The following is an 18,571-nucleotide window of genomic DNA, read 5'->3' on the forward strand; positions in this document are numbered from 1 at the left end:
ACGATAATATATATATATATATATACTGTATATATATACATATATACTGTATATACATGTATATATATATACTGTATATATATACATATATACTGTATATACATGTGTATATATATATATATATATATATATATATATATATATATATATATATATATATATATATATATATAACAACAATATGGGTTAAAATCAATGACATATTTCCTTCAAAGGCTTTTTGAAATTGAAATGGAAATGAGTTTCACCTCTCCTAGCGAAAGACATACTGAAGAATCATATTTGTATTTGGAAAAAAATTTATTTGTCATATATTTGATGCCTGAATGAATTCCCAATTCATGTGCATTCAACCAGACATCAAATGATTGTATGTATTAGCAATTTCTCTCTCTCCCTCTCTCTCTCTCTCTCTCTCTCTCTCTCTCTCTCTCTCTCTCTCTCTCTCTCTCTCTCTCTCTCCAACAATACTCAGAAACCATGTTAACAACTGCTTCTACTGACTACTGTCGCGGTTCACTTTAAGAAAACTAAACCGGAAAGGAAAACTGTTGGGAACATAAGACAGAAAGGGAAAACTATAGTTTTCATTTTCCACACAGGCGACCTCTTCACTTCAGCAGAAATGGGACGGCCAACAACCCCATTCCTTTTTTTTTTTTTTTAAATAATATACGTTGCTACATTGAAAAAATACCGATAAACCTGACCAGGAGAAGTACGCAAAACTTTATTTGCTCTGTTTCTCCCAAAAACTCAATATATTCGAGAAATATTTTCAATACAGCTGACAAAAATCTAAATTACATCCAGCATTATGTTCTGTTAGTTCTTATCTTTCCAGTGTCTTTCAGAGTAGACGAGAATTGAACTAAAATCCCAAATCTTGTAAAAACAGCTTTTGAACACAATGAACACTAGTCAGAAATTGTTTAGGCCTTACAGAAGATTAACAACTAATGAATAATGCAGATCATCACTTACAATGAAACACGCCCCTATGACCAGAACAAAAAAATATTCATAAAACGTTATTTAGAGAATCAAAAACAAGGTACAAATATCAGAGAATTTAAACAAATACAACACAGAACTACGCACAAGAAACAACTTTGTTTAGTCAAGAACCGCTGGGTTTATAAAATTATTTCTCTCCAGGACTTTTTCCCAATTCACATATAACTGAAAGTGAGTTTACAATCCGCCTTTAACTTGTTTGTATATAAATAACAGCATACATAAGTAGACATATACTTTGTGTGTGTGTATATAGAATTATATATTAATATAAATATATGTCTATATAAATATACTGCATGTATACACACACACACACACACACACACACACATATATATATATATATATATATATATATATATATATATATATATATATATATATATATATATATATATATATATATGTTATCAGTATCCATGTCTTGCTACGGATGTCTTTCCCGTTCTTTCACTTGCACAAATCTCCACTAATCTCCAACCTCAGGTCTCACAGGTTTCGTCCAAATAGGCCTGGGTTTCTACAAATGGAAATCTCATGATTTAATTTACGGTACTATTTCTAAATCGAGCCTACCATCTGACACGTATTATTTTCCATAAAGACATATTCTAAAATCGAAAGAATCTTTTAGAAACAGCTGCGTTATGAAACCATGATTCATGTCTGTATAACAACCCAGATCTCACTAGATTACTGTACATTCTTGCTTTCTGTTGCAATTTCAGTCTATCTGATTTCCAAGTCTTATCCAGCCTGCCCACTGTCTGATTTGCCCATTAGTCTTTCACTAAATTCCATCTCAAGAGATCCTCTATTGTTCATTACTGTTCCTAAATATTTGTTAAATTTCCTTTCATTAACCCTTTCTCAATCTCTAGGAGGCATTTCATTTGCAAGCTTTGTAATATATAATATATATATATATATATATATATATATATATATATATATATATATATATATATATATATATATATATATATATATATATATATATATATATATATATATATATATATATATATATACATATGTGTAACATATATATATATATACACATATATACATATGTGTAATGTGTATATATATATATATATATATTACACATATATACATATATATATATATATATATATATATATATATATATATATATATATATATATATATATATATATATATTCAAACGGACCAGTCATATTTTGTTAAAATGAAAATGACTGTGGTATTACCAAAGAACGACTTCTTAAACACACGCCCATGTATGTCTACTCATGTCTCCCTTTCACTCTCATAACCTGGAAGGTCACACACAAACGCGCGTGCGCACTTCGACTCGCTCCATCGCAGATTGCGTAATTGGAACCCTTTTTTTTTTTTTAATTACCTCTCGACGCACATAACCTAGAGAGAGGGGGAACATAATTGCTGTAAATCGGTCAGAATATTTTATATCTTTCCTGAATACGTTATTCCCGTGAAAAGTGTAGCTTGTGAATATATATGTAATGGAATGGAAATTAAACTAACGAACTCATAAGTAAAGTTCATTTCTGACGCATCAAATAGTATCATTCCCGACACGTCAAATAGATGAATTTCTGAAGCATCAAATAGTATCATTTCTGACTCATCAAACAGTACCATTTCTGATGCATCGAATAGTAAGCTATTATTAATGACGAATAGTAGGTTATTATTTCTGACGCATCAAATAGTATCATTTCTTACGCAGCAAATACTATACTTTCTGACACATCATTTAGTATAATTTCTGACGCATCAAATAGTATGTGGGGCGAGAGAGGATGGTATTCGAAGTTTACAGGCAAATTCTCATTGGCATAAAAACAAAAGTCAATAGCGTTTGAGAGAGAGAGAGAGAGAGAGAGAGAGAGAGAGAGAGAGAGAGAGAGAGAGAGAGAGAGAGTGTCATTAATGTAAAAAATGACCAATAACAACAGAACGGAAGGTCATCAACCCTGAAACCAATGCAAACTAGATATCGTACGTAACCACAGTGGCCTCACTAACTAACTCTATATTGACTTCAAGTACTATTCTGATTCACCGACTTTGCTTCATATGGGTGGGGCATGTTCTAGATAAGAGAGAGAGAGAGAGAGAGAGAGAGAGAGAGAGAGAGAGAGAGAGAGACTCAGTCAAGCAGTGCCACAAAAGGCTGGAATCCCAGCCTTTTCTTTCATCGCAGTTCTTAAAAGGTCACTGAGAACTCAGGTCACGGTGGAGACTTTTACCCGCATGAAACACTTGAGCAGAAAATAAAAATACATTCTTCTCTTTTTATTAACTTTTGTTTTTGAGGCTCTACAAAAGAAACATTATTTTCTTAACTTTCGTTTTTTGAGGCTCTACAAGAAACGCGGAATAAACTCAAAAGACACGCACATGAAATACTCGTATACAAATATACCCTATACAAATAGAAATATATCTTCTAAGTGTGTATGAACGAATAGCTAAAATTATATATCTACTGTAAATCCTAATTTCAAAGTCAAACCAAATTAACATCAATTTCATTTGGAGGTTTTAACACTTGTTCACTGAAAATTATGGTGCTCGGGATATTAGAAATTCTCTTGGTACCGTGATTTGTTTCGTGACCATTACTAGATCCTAATAAGCTATTTCATACGAGCAGCTGCTATATTTTCAGGTAATAATTTCAACAGATTTATCAAGTTAATTTACGTGCACATTCGAGTAAATATTTCACAACAAGTTTAGTGCATGAAATATCTCTCTCCTTTTCCACGTGCGCTCACAGGTGGGATTAACTATATATTTGACCTAGTTACAAAACTTCCTCAGTGAATAATATTCGTTAGTACGATCACATAAAGACACGAGAAATCCCGAATTCAATTTCACACGTAAATAAAAAATTTCTTGAACAAAGAAACGAGAGTAAATACCCTTAACAACCAGAACGCAGTAATTCTCGTTCCTCATAAGTATCCACATGAAGAAGAGATATAAGCAGCAATAAATAAAATGGCAAAAGTAAATCCATAAATTTGCCGAGGCGACGAATAAAAAACGTTGATTTACCTTGCAATGAGCCCTGCCTGACATGTAGGTCACTGAACCGCGTACGTTCTCGTGCGAATGAAAACCGATAAAAGAGGGTGGTAAGCTCGCATGAAAATTTAAACCCTAATGTTCGGTGCTGTTAATGTTGCAGCACGACATTATTATATGCATAAGTACTTTAGAGTTCACATATGCATAGAAAGATTTTAAATAATCTTTTGTTATATTACACACACATACATACATACATATATATATATATATATATATATATATATATATATATATATATATATATATATATATATATATATATATATATATATATATATGTGTGTGTGTGTGTGTGTGTGTGTGGTTTTAAAGTATGTATGTGTATCTTCGAATACAAAAAACATACTTTATATATATATATATATATATATATATATATATATATATATATATATATATATATATATATATATATATATATAAAATACATATATATACAGTATACATACAATACACTGTATATATACAGTATATATATACATGTATATATATATATATATATATATACATATATAATATATATATATATAATTTATATATATATATATATATATATATATATATATATATATATATATATATATATATATATATATATATATATATATATATACATACATATACATATACACAAAGTTAAACTGATTGTTCGGTGGTTCAGATAATACTCGTATGAGGACGGATCATCTATACCTTCTCGATACTTCGCGGAATCCTCATCTGGGAGATCGCTACCATGAAAAAGTATCTGTTTCCAACACAAAAAGCCAGAGTCAAGGTCACTCTGGATAAGACAGAAATCTGACCTTATTCAGATACAAAGTAATATGATACGTGGTATAGTCGCACCAAAATATCGTAAAACACTTTTGCAGATATAGTACTTTTCTTTAATGCCATTTAAGAACGCAGAGCTTAATAGGCATACATCAACTACATTATTCAATACCCATGCCAGTTTCCTTAAAAAACGAATATGAAAAAAAAAACACTTTTCTCGGTGGTAAAATTCTAATTTTCGAAGCATTAAGCATGCCGAAAGAAGAAGTAATCAAAGAACATTCTCATAAGATACATCCTTCCTTTCAGCCTCAATTTCCCCCGCAAGAATACATCTTTCGAAATTTATTTGGAAAAGAAATAAAAACTGTATGAAAGGGCATCAGATAGGATGAAAGGTAGCCAGAGAATGAGGCCAATCAAGAAAGTTTCCTCGTTCTTTCGCTGTCAATCACTTCCCATCATCTAAAAAGGAGGAAAGAAAGGAGGAACTTTACAAGTAAATGAAGAAGATGAAAAGAAATCCGGAGCCTAATGCTGGCGCCAGACATGCGACGGGAAAGCGTCAATCATTTTGCTCAGCTTAAAGTTGATGGCGGTGAGGAAGATATGGAAATGTACTTTGCGCTGATTCCGAAGACCATGATATTTGTTGTGGTTTCCGAGCTTAGCAGCCTACGGCGAGGCAATGATCATTCTATACAATTTCGAGGACTTGATTAAAGAATCTGTTGAAATTTTTATGGTTATTCACTCATGATTCTGCCGCTCAATGTTATTTCAAGTCTTTATCGCAATCGGTTAGTCGGACAAAGATTAAGAATATAAGCAGTAGGCTACTGTCATGAGCAATGGTGTAACGAAACTGAAAAAATTTACCTCTAACCCATTTTAAAAGTTCTAAAAAATTAGTACCAGTAACATCACAGAATAGAAAAAAAGCAAGTTAAAAGAAGAATTTACAGAAACTGAATAACGAGACCAAGAACATTTCACTAAAACCATCAGATACCAACTCAGTATATATAGCAAGGCGACATATTATTGAAAGTTTGAGATGTGTTCTATACTTCAGTTCAAACAGATAAGAACAAACAGAAGATAACAGACTGGTAATGGCAGACAGAACAACCTCTAAGTTCCTCACTGATCAAGTACTTTCACCATGAAAACTATACGCAATTGGAGTAAGGGAAGTTAATAATTAAGGTCCTCTGCGCTGTCACTGATGAGGTCTTCACTCGGCTACCACAGTTCATGAAGCTCGAATATTCTTGAGAAAAAGTATTCCTATTAAAAAAGTAAATAGGGCTGTCAATCTTCATTAACAGGGAAACATCCTTCCATAAGAGGGATCTTGATAAACCTTTATATATATATATATATATATATATATATATATATATATATATATATATATATATATATATATATATATATATATATATATATATATATATATATATATATATATATATGCATCCAATGCAGCACGAAGGAATGCATGCTTGAGAATATCACTAAATCCACGTCCGAAGGTGAGTGAAAACCGGGACTTTGAACAAGTATTTTCGTAGTTTATTCTACATTTTCAAGTTCACACTGAATACAAAATAAGTTGACAGAGATTTATGTACAAAACCAGAAGGTGGGGGCGGGGTTACAGTTTGTTAATCTGGGCAGCATATTCTTTAAACAAAAATGACAGGGACAAAGGATCAAGGGATAATCCAGGGATCCTTTGTCCCTGTCTTTTTTGTTTAAAGAACATGCTGCCCAGATTAACAAACTGTAACCCCGCCCCCACCTTCTGTTTTTGTATATAAATCTCTGCCAACTTATTCTGTATTCAGTGTGAACTTGAAAATGTAGAATAAACTACGAAAGTACTTGTTCAAAGTCCCGGATTTCACTCACCTCCTGGACGTGGACTTATATGATATATATATATATATATATATATATATATATATATATATATATATATATATATATATATATATATATATATATATATATATATATGTCAGTCTCCAATGAAGCTAACATACGCCACTGTCCACACGAAGTACAAAATAAATTATGCACGACATGACCGCCTTGTGATGGAACGGGAGCCATAAAAAAAAAAAATCTCCAATAGAATTTCGGAGTAACCAACGTCCTTTGCAGAAGCTAACCTCATCCACCCCCAACCCCTCCTCCTCCAACCAGCACTCAAGTGTGCCCCCTCCCTTTTTACCGCAAAACTCTTGCCTCTTGACAAACGCCCAGTCTTCGTCACGTACGACTCCAATAAACTCTTATGCGAGGGACAGCTATAAAGTTCAGTGACGCGAGATGGACACAATCAGAATTAATAGGACAAGAACGATGTACATGATTCCATACCCAATCAGTCTCCTTTCAAATGTCAGTTATAGTTATACTAGTATAGAACAGGGCACACACAGTGTCACCTACGAAAGTTTTAGTTAAAGTAAAAAATGAACTAATTAGACATTAAATACAAAAATAATTACAACAGCGATTAGCTGACGCAAGAAATGCACACAGGAAGTCAATAACAGCTTTTGCAGGAAAAGATGAAGAGGTATAATCTTAAACTACTAAAATTAAAGAGTAGTAAACAGAGCAGTAGAATTTTACTTAATTTTTTTGCTAAAAAGTTTCTTTAATAACTCAGAGATAAAGAGCCACAAGAGCTGACGATGACTGGCTTTTGTAGAATTGCCATTTTATGGACAAACTTTCTTCTGAAGCACAAAAACATCTGCGTGACGTTTTAAATGTTTTAAGACAAATTATAAAATGTGAACTGACCTTCACATCAATATGAGCAAAGTCAATTTACCAAGAGTATTTTAGCCTGGCTTAATAAAGCAACAAATAAAAGTCCAAGAAGGTCAAAGATTATTTCTTCCCAGAGGTGAGAGGCGAATCCCTACGCTTACTCGTCTCATTTATCCGAAGTTAAAAGGCGAATCCTTATCCCTTCGCGTCCCATTTATCTAGTTAACGGCTTTATGCCCAGCAATCACTCGATCTCACTAAGGGGCTAATCAATTTCTATCTTTCAGCTGGAACATAAAAACCCAATAATTCTAATCCCATCCATTGTTCTCCCCAACGGCAATTTATCTCGTCCTATCAGGACTGGCGTAAAAGAGAACATCAATTTATTCTAGAGATTACTCTATCTTTGGGTATTCTTGACCTGAACAAAGTGTTTTGACATTCTATGAACAATATGTAACCATCAGCTGCAGCATATGTTTGATGTTACTGCATCCAGTTAAGGACTGAATTACTGTCCAAACAATTGGAAACACTCTTTTACAAAAAAGAATCAATTCGTCATTTGATCATGTATTGCATGTACTACAGAATATACACACACAGCTTTTATGTGGAGGTAAGTGATAATGGCCTCACAAACTATTATCATGGTCGTCAAATCTTGGAGCAACTTCCTATCTGAGAGAGAGAGAGAGAGAGAGAGAGAGAGAGAGAGAGAGAGAGAGAGAGAGAGAGAGAGAGATTCTAGGGGGCCACCTTCTGGCGAGAAACCAACATTTCTCGGAAGTCAGGTGTGTTACACAGGTAATAAAAAATTTTAGTCTCCTTCGCGAATTCAGACAAATTCCACTTTTGAATCCTAGTAAAATCAATGAATTCAATATTTATCGACGCCTGTTACCTAAGACTTTAAATCTACATCCAAATCTTGGAACCCACTCAGCTTGCTATAATGCAAAAACAACAAAAACGAATATAACATAAGTGGTAGTACTGTAGGGTTTGATGCAATGACACTGCCATTAACACAATAAGGCAACACAATTCAAATGACTCACAATACGAAGAATGTTTAACGTCCAATGTAAAGGGAACAAAATAAGGTTAATTACTGGGAAAACTGCGTCTCGCTGATTTCTCAAGACACGGAACGGCAGTAAACCTTTAACCGTAAACTTGTTAGTAAATGAAGCTCGGCAAAGATCCAAAGCAGAGAGAACAAGAACGAGAGATTCACAGCCAATAATATGTCATCTATAACCTTATTAGCAGGATTATCAATGCAATGATTCTCCTTCTCTTCATGTGTATGCTGTATACCCAACTTTCATTATCTACCTATCTGTATATATGTATGTGTGTACATATATATATATATATATATATATACATATATATATATATATATATATATATATATATATATATATATATATATATATATATATATATATATACATACACATAAATATATATTTATATATATATGTGTGTGTGTGTGAGAGGGTGGGATTATATTGGTCAGACTTACACATGAATTTACATAGGCTTCACGAAATTGGCTGCACGCTGTCTCTGACTTTCTGGATACATTCTTCGATATCCTCAAAGGCAACTTACAATGAAAATTCAGGAGTTTTATATTAGGACTTGATATATGTATTTCCTCCTAGATTATACAGTATTATATATATGTATATGTATATATATATATATATATATATATATATATATATATATATATATATATATATATATATATATATGAGTCCTTCTACACTAACCAGGATTGAACATTAGCCTTTTGGGGATGGATTAGGTGACAATGATTCTGGCCACCCAACCATCAATAGAGATATAAGTTGATATCGACTCTACATGTCCCTCTCGAATTCAGCCCGTCTCATGAATTCGACATGAATATGTACACAGGTATGGTTTCGAATCCTGGTCAGGGTTAAGAGGACTTTTATATAATTTTCCTTTGGATATAAGTTATTTCTAAGGTAAAGTGAATTCGATTTTAAAGAGTTATTTGCGGCTCAATACTTGAAAGTAGAAATGTCACGTGTAAAGCTAACAAACTGTCATACACACACAAACACGAATATATATATATATATATATATATATATATATATATATATATATATATATATATTATATATATATATGTATGTATATGTATATATATATATATATATATATATATATATATATATATATATATATATATATATATATATATATATATATGGAACTTGTTGACAGTATACCTTACTTATCTACAATGACAAACTGTCTCCTGACGGAAAAAAAATTCGATTGTGATAATTATCATTAAATAGTTACTCCCGCTATTCCTGCTTTGAAGCAATTTTTTTTTTCGCCAATGCCTGTCAGACATGTCACGGCAATAATTTGTCGAAAAACAAACTTTCAAGGAAGGAGAAAATACTGCAAATTAAAGAAAACGAGGATACTAGGAAAGAAAACGAGAGAAATAGGATGGAAGGAAGCAAGGCTACCCTTTCCTTCCCTCCTCTGAAGAAGAAGAAGAAGAAGAAGAAGAAGAAGAAGAAGAAGAAGAAGAAGAAGAAGAGGAGGAGGAGGAAGAGGAGGAGGAGGAGGAGGAAGAAATAGAAGCTCTTCACTGCCAGCGGTTATAATCGAGTCTCCTCCTCCCAGGAGACGGAGGTGGTCAGCAGTAGACGACCAGCAATTCTGCAAACCCTCTTGGCACTCATTTACTCAGTCTCCCCTCACTCTCTCTCTCTCTCTCGAAGCTGAAATGAAATCTAACCAACTCAGCCCTCGCCATTTGCTCTGTTTTATGACAAATAGCACTCTGTCTCCCTATTCATCGAGGTGAATTATTTTCCGATAATCCATACTCTTAAGAATTTCTAATTCGATTGGGGGATTTACTCCTGCCTCACCATGATTTTCATCCTTCTTTTCCACGTCCTCATTCCGCAGTGTAACGTACTCTACTACTTGTATGAACTTACATTATTTTTTCCAACTAAACTCTTTCTCCTTAATGAGGCAGTATTAAAACAATCAGTTTTCATATTCGCTTGTAACTTTTTCAGCTAAAATTTCCAAGCAATGAAACAATGAAGTAGTATAACAAAGCATGGGCAAGTATCACGTAGTCCAGTACTAAAGAGTGGTAGTAAAATGCAGTTTATTTTCAGAATTCGAGAGAGAGAGAGAGAGAGAGAGAGAGAGAGAGAGAGAGAGAGAGAGAGAGAGAGAGAGAGAGAGATTATTTAAAAAATACCAAAATAACTCTTCCCTGAAATCCGGTGTTTTGGTGTACGCAGAAGCACCCAAATTTATTGAAAGAATTATCTCCATAATAGTTTGGCAACATTTCTCTTCACTTCGACGCTTCAACATGAAAGCCTGCCGTACGTAACGAGTCTGAGAATACGACACACGTGACATAAAAATGCTGGATATTCAAGCGTTCTTTACATGTTTTCGAACATCTCTGGGATTCCAATCGTTGTAAGAAAGTGTCGAGTAATTAAGGTAAAAGAGCAGAAAACCGGTGGCATGCCAAAAGTTAGAATGACACATTTCATCAGGCAACGGTACATGGAAACAATCGTGAAAATTTCACTCCAATAACTGATTTCTTCATAAAACTACAATCAAAGACAACTTGAAAAAAAAAAGACGAAAAAGTGAAATTTTCATTCTAGTAGGTACATATTTCCACTATACCTATTCTCAGTTCAACTAAAAGTGACTTCACAAATGAATCCTACTACTAATATTTGAGATCGTCAAATTAATCCTACAATATTTAAGACTGATAATAATACTATTATTATTATTGTTGTATAAAAAGCCTTACATACTTTTTACTGAACATTATAAATAAAGAAAAAGATACATAAAACTGTACAGAATTCCATACGATTAATAAAACACTACATGACTGCCGAACTTTAACCTAAAATTTTTGTATAGTTCACTTTCATAAATGTAGATGGTACCTTTCAAGTTTACTAGTGAAAAGGGCGAAATAAAAATTGATTCTATCATCAAAGTCATATATGAGATTTTTGTACTCTAAACACTAGAAACAGACAAAGAAAAACATGCACACACCTGAATTCAAACAATAAATAATTTACTAATTTCAGTCGACTTATGACTCAGAATTTTACGACCATTAAGGTTAATCACACACACAAAAACACACACAGTCATTAGAGTTAAGATATAAATTCTAATCGAAAATGCAATAGCGCTGTATGATTAATCATGAAGATAAGTCTAAAGCTCATTAATCTTTCCCGTTATGCCTCGTTATCATGATCAATGCATAACAGGCAAAGTGCTTACACTTAATGCAATGACTTCTTTTTTTCCATTTTGTTAAATTTCATAATTTTACACTCAAAATTCATTATTATCCCTAAAGAAATCAGCATACATTTAGTAATTACTGCTACTACAAAATTCTGTAGCCAAACAACTAAGGTAGCTGATCTTTATCTTTGTAAAACATCTAACCTTCACTGTAATACCTAAATAAGTAAACTAAAAGTTAATGTATTTTCCCAAAGCTTTTTTTAGATAACCTCCCTGTCAGCATTTACCTTTGATAATTTACTAGTTAGTTACTTTGTACAATACCAGACTGGCCTCTATGGGATTCTGCGCCTTGGGGAGGAAAATTTAAAACTAAATAAATATATAAATAAAAGTGCAATGATCATAGAACCAATAACCAGTTTACACACTCGGTGCAGTGCAGCAGTTCAAGCATTGCTAGGATTTTTGCAAAAGAATGTACGTATTTCAACGTGGTTACGTAGCCTAATCTGGAAATTATTCTTTTTAAAATCATCAATTTACTTTATGCAAGTATAATATAATCTACATTTGTTCCTTGTCACCATTTTTTTTAATATCAAACGCATTTATCAAGGAACCAAGACAGCCTGCCTTAAGAAGCGAGAATGTCCTGAATAGAACTGTCATGGATTTAAACAGTATCTAGCAATCAACACATGCGCGCAAGAATGACGATGATTACACCGAGTCCCTGCGAAATTTAATAAGAATCCTGCAGTGTCTCCGGATATCCTCCAGAATTTTAAAAGTAGCGAAGATAGGAGGAAGTTCTAAATCGCCCCGAAAAGCCCTCGTGAACTTCCAAGACCAAGACTTGATGACCATGTAAATATCAAAGGGAAGGATCTGTTGCGGTGCACATCAGTGGAATACCCACCGAAGCATCTTATGTCATTAGCATCCTTTCCTCCGCTCTACTCATTACTTATGCATTACTATGGCGCTGTATTTATGGAAATGAACAAGTGGATCTCACCGCCTCACAATGAAACAAAGATAGAAGGAGCACACGGCTCGCGTAATCCCAGACTGCTGTTACTGACACATGAACAATACTTGCACAACCGATTCCCCCCTTCTCTCCTCCCGCAACAATTCTGCCTTCCTCACTGCCAGGAATAGACCGTGGGGATCATTTATAAAAAAAAAAAAAAAAAAAAAAGGAAACATGGCAGGAAGTGTCCCATTATACATAAGAAACAGTATTCTTCAATTTTCTTCGCCCCAGTGTCATTCCTTTCCTGTTCCAAAACAAGAAAACCAAGTCGATTGTGGAGAGAAAGGAAATCAAAGTACGAAAGAAGAATAAACAAACAGATTAATCTCACTGCGTTCAATCCACTCGAGGATAATATAAGGTCATCAGCAATTAGCGTCAATTCCCTAAACACATGTAATGCAACGTTGGAGTTACGATCGTTATCAATTTGGCGAGTTTTATTTCATTCATGGAGAGAATAAGCGCTAATCAAGTCATTTATATTACGAATATAACTGAATTCTCCCTTATCAAACTTATGTATTTTTCTTGATATATCAATGTTTCGGTTGGCCCTAATTATAATGATTATATTATCTAGGGATAAAGCTGTAAAAAAAAACTGTCACATCCAAGACTTATTAGTTTTAACTGGACTTTTGCTGTTACATCAAACAGAACCGAATTTAGGTAAATAGATATACAGTTCAGTATACAATTTGGGCAAAGTCAATTATTAATCCCCAAGCAATTATGGAAATTCATTAGCGCTCGCAATATTGGCGTTCTGACAACATCATAACATTCAGGTTAATGATGATAATATTAATAACAACAAATAAGTAAACAGCCGAGATCTCCCAAGTGATAGAATAGACGAAAGTTTAAATGGGAAGACTGTTTCAGTATCTCATCCTTTTGCAGACATTTTTCTTTTCCAATGAAGAGGAAGACACCCAAAAATCTCAAGCCTAGCAGCCGACGGCATTAGTGGGAATGATGGTACTATTCTACTCAAATAGCCTTATTCGGAAATTCCTCTGGGATCCTATTTCCTACAAACATTTCTCCTAGAAGAAGGGCGAGGGTGGAAGAAGGGAGGAGGAGGAGGAGGAGGAGGATGCTAAGGGGTGAGGGGGGATAAAAATGGGGAGGGTAAAATCTGTGTTCTATGCGACGGGAACACCCACTGACCTATATAAGGTGTTTCGCTCGCTGCGAGTTTTGCCTGGGGCGTATCTATGAAAACAGAACATGTCTGAATTTAATTTTCGAGAAGGAATGACTTTTCATTAATGTCAAGCATAAGAGAACACAAAGTGTCTCAAAACGAAAGTCATGATGACAAGATTACGTTGATGGTGATGATGAAATGGATGTGGTTTACGCACTTTGTCAACGCTAAAACAATTTTTGCATTACTGAACTTACGTACACAATTTTAGAGCTAATCAGGTAATGAAAGAAACCACTAGACACAGACATTCCAATGTAAGTACGAACATAGTACAACTTAAGAATGAGCCTTCAATAAAAACACCAACATACAGGCATTCTCATAAATCAATACCACTTGATAAGCGTTTAGCAATGGAATCCGGATGAAGGTCCACATCTTGCATCGAACCAGATATTTCACGACGCTTTGGTACGCTTTCCACCTGAGGCGACTTTCTTCACACGCGCTCACACACTCCGTAATGCAACGCCAAACACAATATTTGCTTTTATGCCGCATCGATCCACAGAGGCCATAAGGAGAGAAAGAGAAACAATCTTACTTCACTTGGAGTTGCGTCGACGGAAATATATGTCGTATACTTATGAATCAGAAATAAATGGAAAGTTCCTTCAGTCTTGTTGTGTTAAAAATCAATTAATAAAAATAAATGTAATATAAGGACTCGGAAAGGAAGTACATACTAAAAGTCAAGTATTTAGAGTACAATAACAAGAAAACACAGAAGCCCATACAGATGCAGCTATAAATTTTATTTTTTTTAAGTCATCCTGTGACCCTGCAATAAGTATGACTCTGACGCAACAACTGTTAAAAAAACAAGGTACCAAAGAGCCGGGTTGGAGACGATGATCGCCGATCATCAGATCTTTATTATAGTTCACGAACGGAACCGTGAGAAAAACTACTATGAGTCTGCCCTCGAATGTTCCATTTGTTATGTACTGTATTTAAAGGCTTGTGCCAAATGCTGTGAAGGGGGCGCGCGCGCGCACACACACACACACACACACACACACACACACACACACACACACGAAACAATGAAGCGAAACGCACTAATTCCTAGCTAGATTAAATCAAGGCATGTTCGACTATATCATGTTTTGTGCGTAAAGTTCCCCACGCGTTCCACCTAATTTTTAACATTAATTATGAGAAACTGCCACGCTCGATTTTAAAGTTAAGGGCGAAGGAGATAATAATAATAAAATTGAACATGGATCAGCTTTTTGCACAGGTTTCACACGTGTTAACTTAGCTCATGAATATGGCAGACACTTTCGTGCTTTTTGTTGTTTTTCTGATGCTACCTTCAACTTTGTAGGAAACATGCTTGCTCAAAATTACCCTGTAACAACGGAAGAGCAGATGACCTAAAAGAAAGAATAAAAATGGTCTAAAATACAACAAACACATTCAAAACGCCTTGCGGAGCTTCATTATCATAAAAGAAGAAAAACATATCTCCTACGAATCCAGCGGTAACAATGGAGTATGTTCAAGAATTTTCAGCATATTCAATTGCTCCATTCCCCTTAATTTATCTAATGACTGCCAGGTCATCCAGTTATAATATCCTTATACTTAAGTCTATAAATAAAAGTATCACGCAACATGAAGAAGCCACCAGCGTTCATAATGGAAACTTGCCTTTCAATGCAGGCTCGAGGAAAATGATTAATTTAAGGCGTAAAAGGATAAAACACCTAGTTCCTATAAGTCCCATAACTTAAGCCTTACCAAAACAGCAATAATATTATGAATATTAATTTTACTAGCGTCACAAAATGCTCGTAAACTTCAATTATAATGTTGTTCTTAGCACTTTCGTAGTTAGGATACAATAATATTGAAAAAAAAAATGTTATTTTTGGCACTTCATGACCACATACATATATATCTGTGCATAAAACGAGCCCACGTTATGCATGTATCCCTAGGCGTATGCAGGAAAAGGTGTACAGTATATACGGTCGTTTTGCATTTAAAAGGAGTACGGCTATACACACATATTAAGTGCACAGATAATACTGTGCGCACGGAAGCCAAAATAGTCACAGGTGTTCAGTGGCACCCCCTCCCCGCCACACACACACAAATTGTACTTTCTAGTACAACTACCTCTTTACGACCAGCCGTTATACCACATGCCTTTTACACGCTCATTCTTTCACTTCTCTCATACAGTATCTCGTGACAATACCGGCACCACTTTTTTCTCAACTGAAACCAAAACTATTTTCCTTACAAAAGAAAACGACGTCTCCCAAACATTGGTTAAACTATCGAAGCAAAAGTTCACCCTGTAACTCACACTCGAGCGACGCGTGGCTCATGGAGTTCCTATTACTACCTTATCAAGGATCTTCTACGGGTATAGTGCGCTTAAAACAATGGATCTTTGAAAGTTCGGACAAAAGTAAACAATACTCTTTATTAACTCTATTTGAGGAGGAGGGATGGCAGGAGGAGGGGGGGGACGGTTCCCGGATAACAGCAATTTTAGTGTTCTGTGGCTTTGCAAAAGTTTTGGGTTCATTCAGTTCTGAAGCAAAACACTCCTTCGTTAAATTTTCCAGCCAAACTTTGACGATAACTTTGCGGCCGAGATGTTCCGAGCAAACCTTCAAACTGGAGGAGTTAGTCACACCTACCTTTAACTTGTGAACTTCCCTCTGCAGCTTCGTCATTTCTTCCGTCTTTCTTTTGAGCTGTCGACGGAGGTCGAGGGTCTCCGCCTCCAGCAGGTCAATCTTGAGGTCACGTTCGCGCACATCGGATTTAAGTTCTGGCACTAAACCTTTCAAGTAATTGTAGTCCTCTGGGTACACTGGTTTGGGCACGGCGCGCCCATTTCCAGGGAGGGCGCCCCCGGAGGTATTCCCATGATGGTGGTGGTTATGATGATGATGGTGGCCGCCAGTCTGGCCTGACGTGCCATTGCCCATGACGGCCACCGGCATGGGTGATGAGGGTTGTGCCGCCCGTGGGCCCTGAGGATGGGCGCGGGCGGGCGTCGGACTGGATGTAGTATGGGCTGGTTGTGACTGGGTGGCGTTAGAAGAAGAATTGTTTGAAGAGGAGTTGGAGGAGGAGGCAGTGGTAGAGGTGCCTAAGGACGATGGCGAGGAGGAGGAAGAGGGGGAGGAGGAGGAGGAGGTGCCCGCGAGTGAAGAAGCGAGTGTTGACGGCAGAGAAGCGCCCACTGTATACACTGGCCTTGCCAGTATCTGCGACAGACTGACGGGACCTGTGGATGAGGACGGAGAGCTGGCGAGCCGCGCACTGCAATCCGCGCCACCCTCACACATACCGCCCGTATCACCATCGCCTCGAATTACGCCCACGTCACCCATTCCACCCCCACCTTTGTCTCCTACCAATTCGCCACCACTTTCTGTTCCTACGGCAGATCGCCCTTCAGCACCCCCTCCAGGAGCGCACTTTCCATCTTGGGTGTCCTCCTGGCTAGAACTTTGATGCCAGGGCGTGGGCGTGACCGCAGGCGAATGGTTGGGTGATTCTGGAGGTGTAGGGGCATCTTGGGTCAAAACGGCTTCCTGAAGAAGACGACTCATCTCTCGTACACTTTCAGGATAGGCTCCACTTTCCATGTTCCTAAAAAGATAAAAAAAAAAAAAGTATATTATTAACGTTCTCTACAAAGCAAAATTCCAATGCATGCAAAATATTAGCTATAAAATTACTTGTAAAATCACTCCTTACTATAAACGCAAGTGATCTGACAAAATGCATTGTTAAATCTTCTGAATCTCGGATAACACTGTAATAAACACGTCACATCATGCCGCAGTATAACAGAACGTCCCAATTTATCTGTAAATATGTAAAATTTATCTTTATTTTTTCACATTAAATAAAATATATATACATGTATATATATTATATATGTGTTCATAATATATATATATATATATATATATATATATATATATATATATATATATATATATATATATATATGTATATATATATATATATATATATATATATATATATATATATATATATATATATATATATATATATATATATCAGAAGGGAGGAAAATAAGCATTAAATGAGGAAAAACTATTTGCTAAAAGGAATAAAGTAAAATAAAATAAACAATACCTAATTTTTGAAAATTAGAAACAAGGGGAAATATAAAAATAAATTCATTAAAGAATAACAGCCCAACTAAAATATAAAAATCATGTTTCAAACAACGCGTAAAACCATTAAGATGGACAGCTAAA

The 18,571-nt window shown here is 35.1% G+C and overlaps 1 protein-coding gene across 1 annotated transcript in view; it reads right to left on the reverse strand.

Moving 5' to 3' along the window:
- The window catches only part of LOC136834696 (cGMP-dependent protein kinase, isozyme 1-like), a 495,388-nt gene that overhangs the window by 420,599 nt on the left and 56,218 nt on the right, over positions 1 to 18,571 (reverse strand). Inside the window, exon 2 of the mRNA XM_067097281.1 lies at positions 16,967 to 17,930. Within this exon, the coding sequence (XP_066953382.1) occupies positions 16,967 to 17,926 (960 nt within the window). The 5' untranslated portion in view covers positions 17,927 to 17,930. The remainder of the gene's footprint in view (positions 1 to 16,966; positions 17,931 to 18,571) is intronic.

The sequence above is a fragment of the Macrobrachium rosenbergii genome, chromosome 4 (assembly GCF_040412425.1).
Source record: "Macrobrachium rosenbergii isolate ZJJX-2024 chromosome 4, ASM4041242v1, whole genome shotgun sequence".
NCBI classification, from domain to species: domain Eukaryota; kingdom Metazoa; phylum Arthropoda; class Malacostraca; order Decapoda; family Palaemonidae; genus Macrobrachium; species Macrobrachium rosenbergii.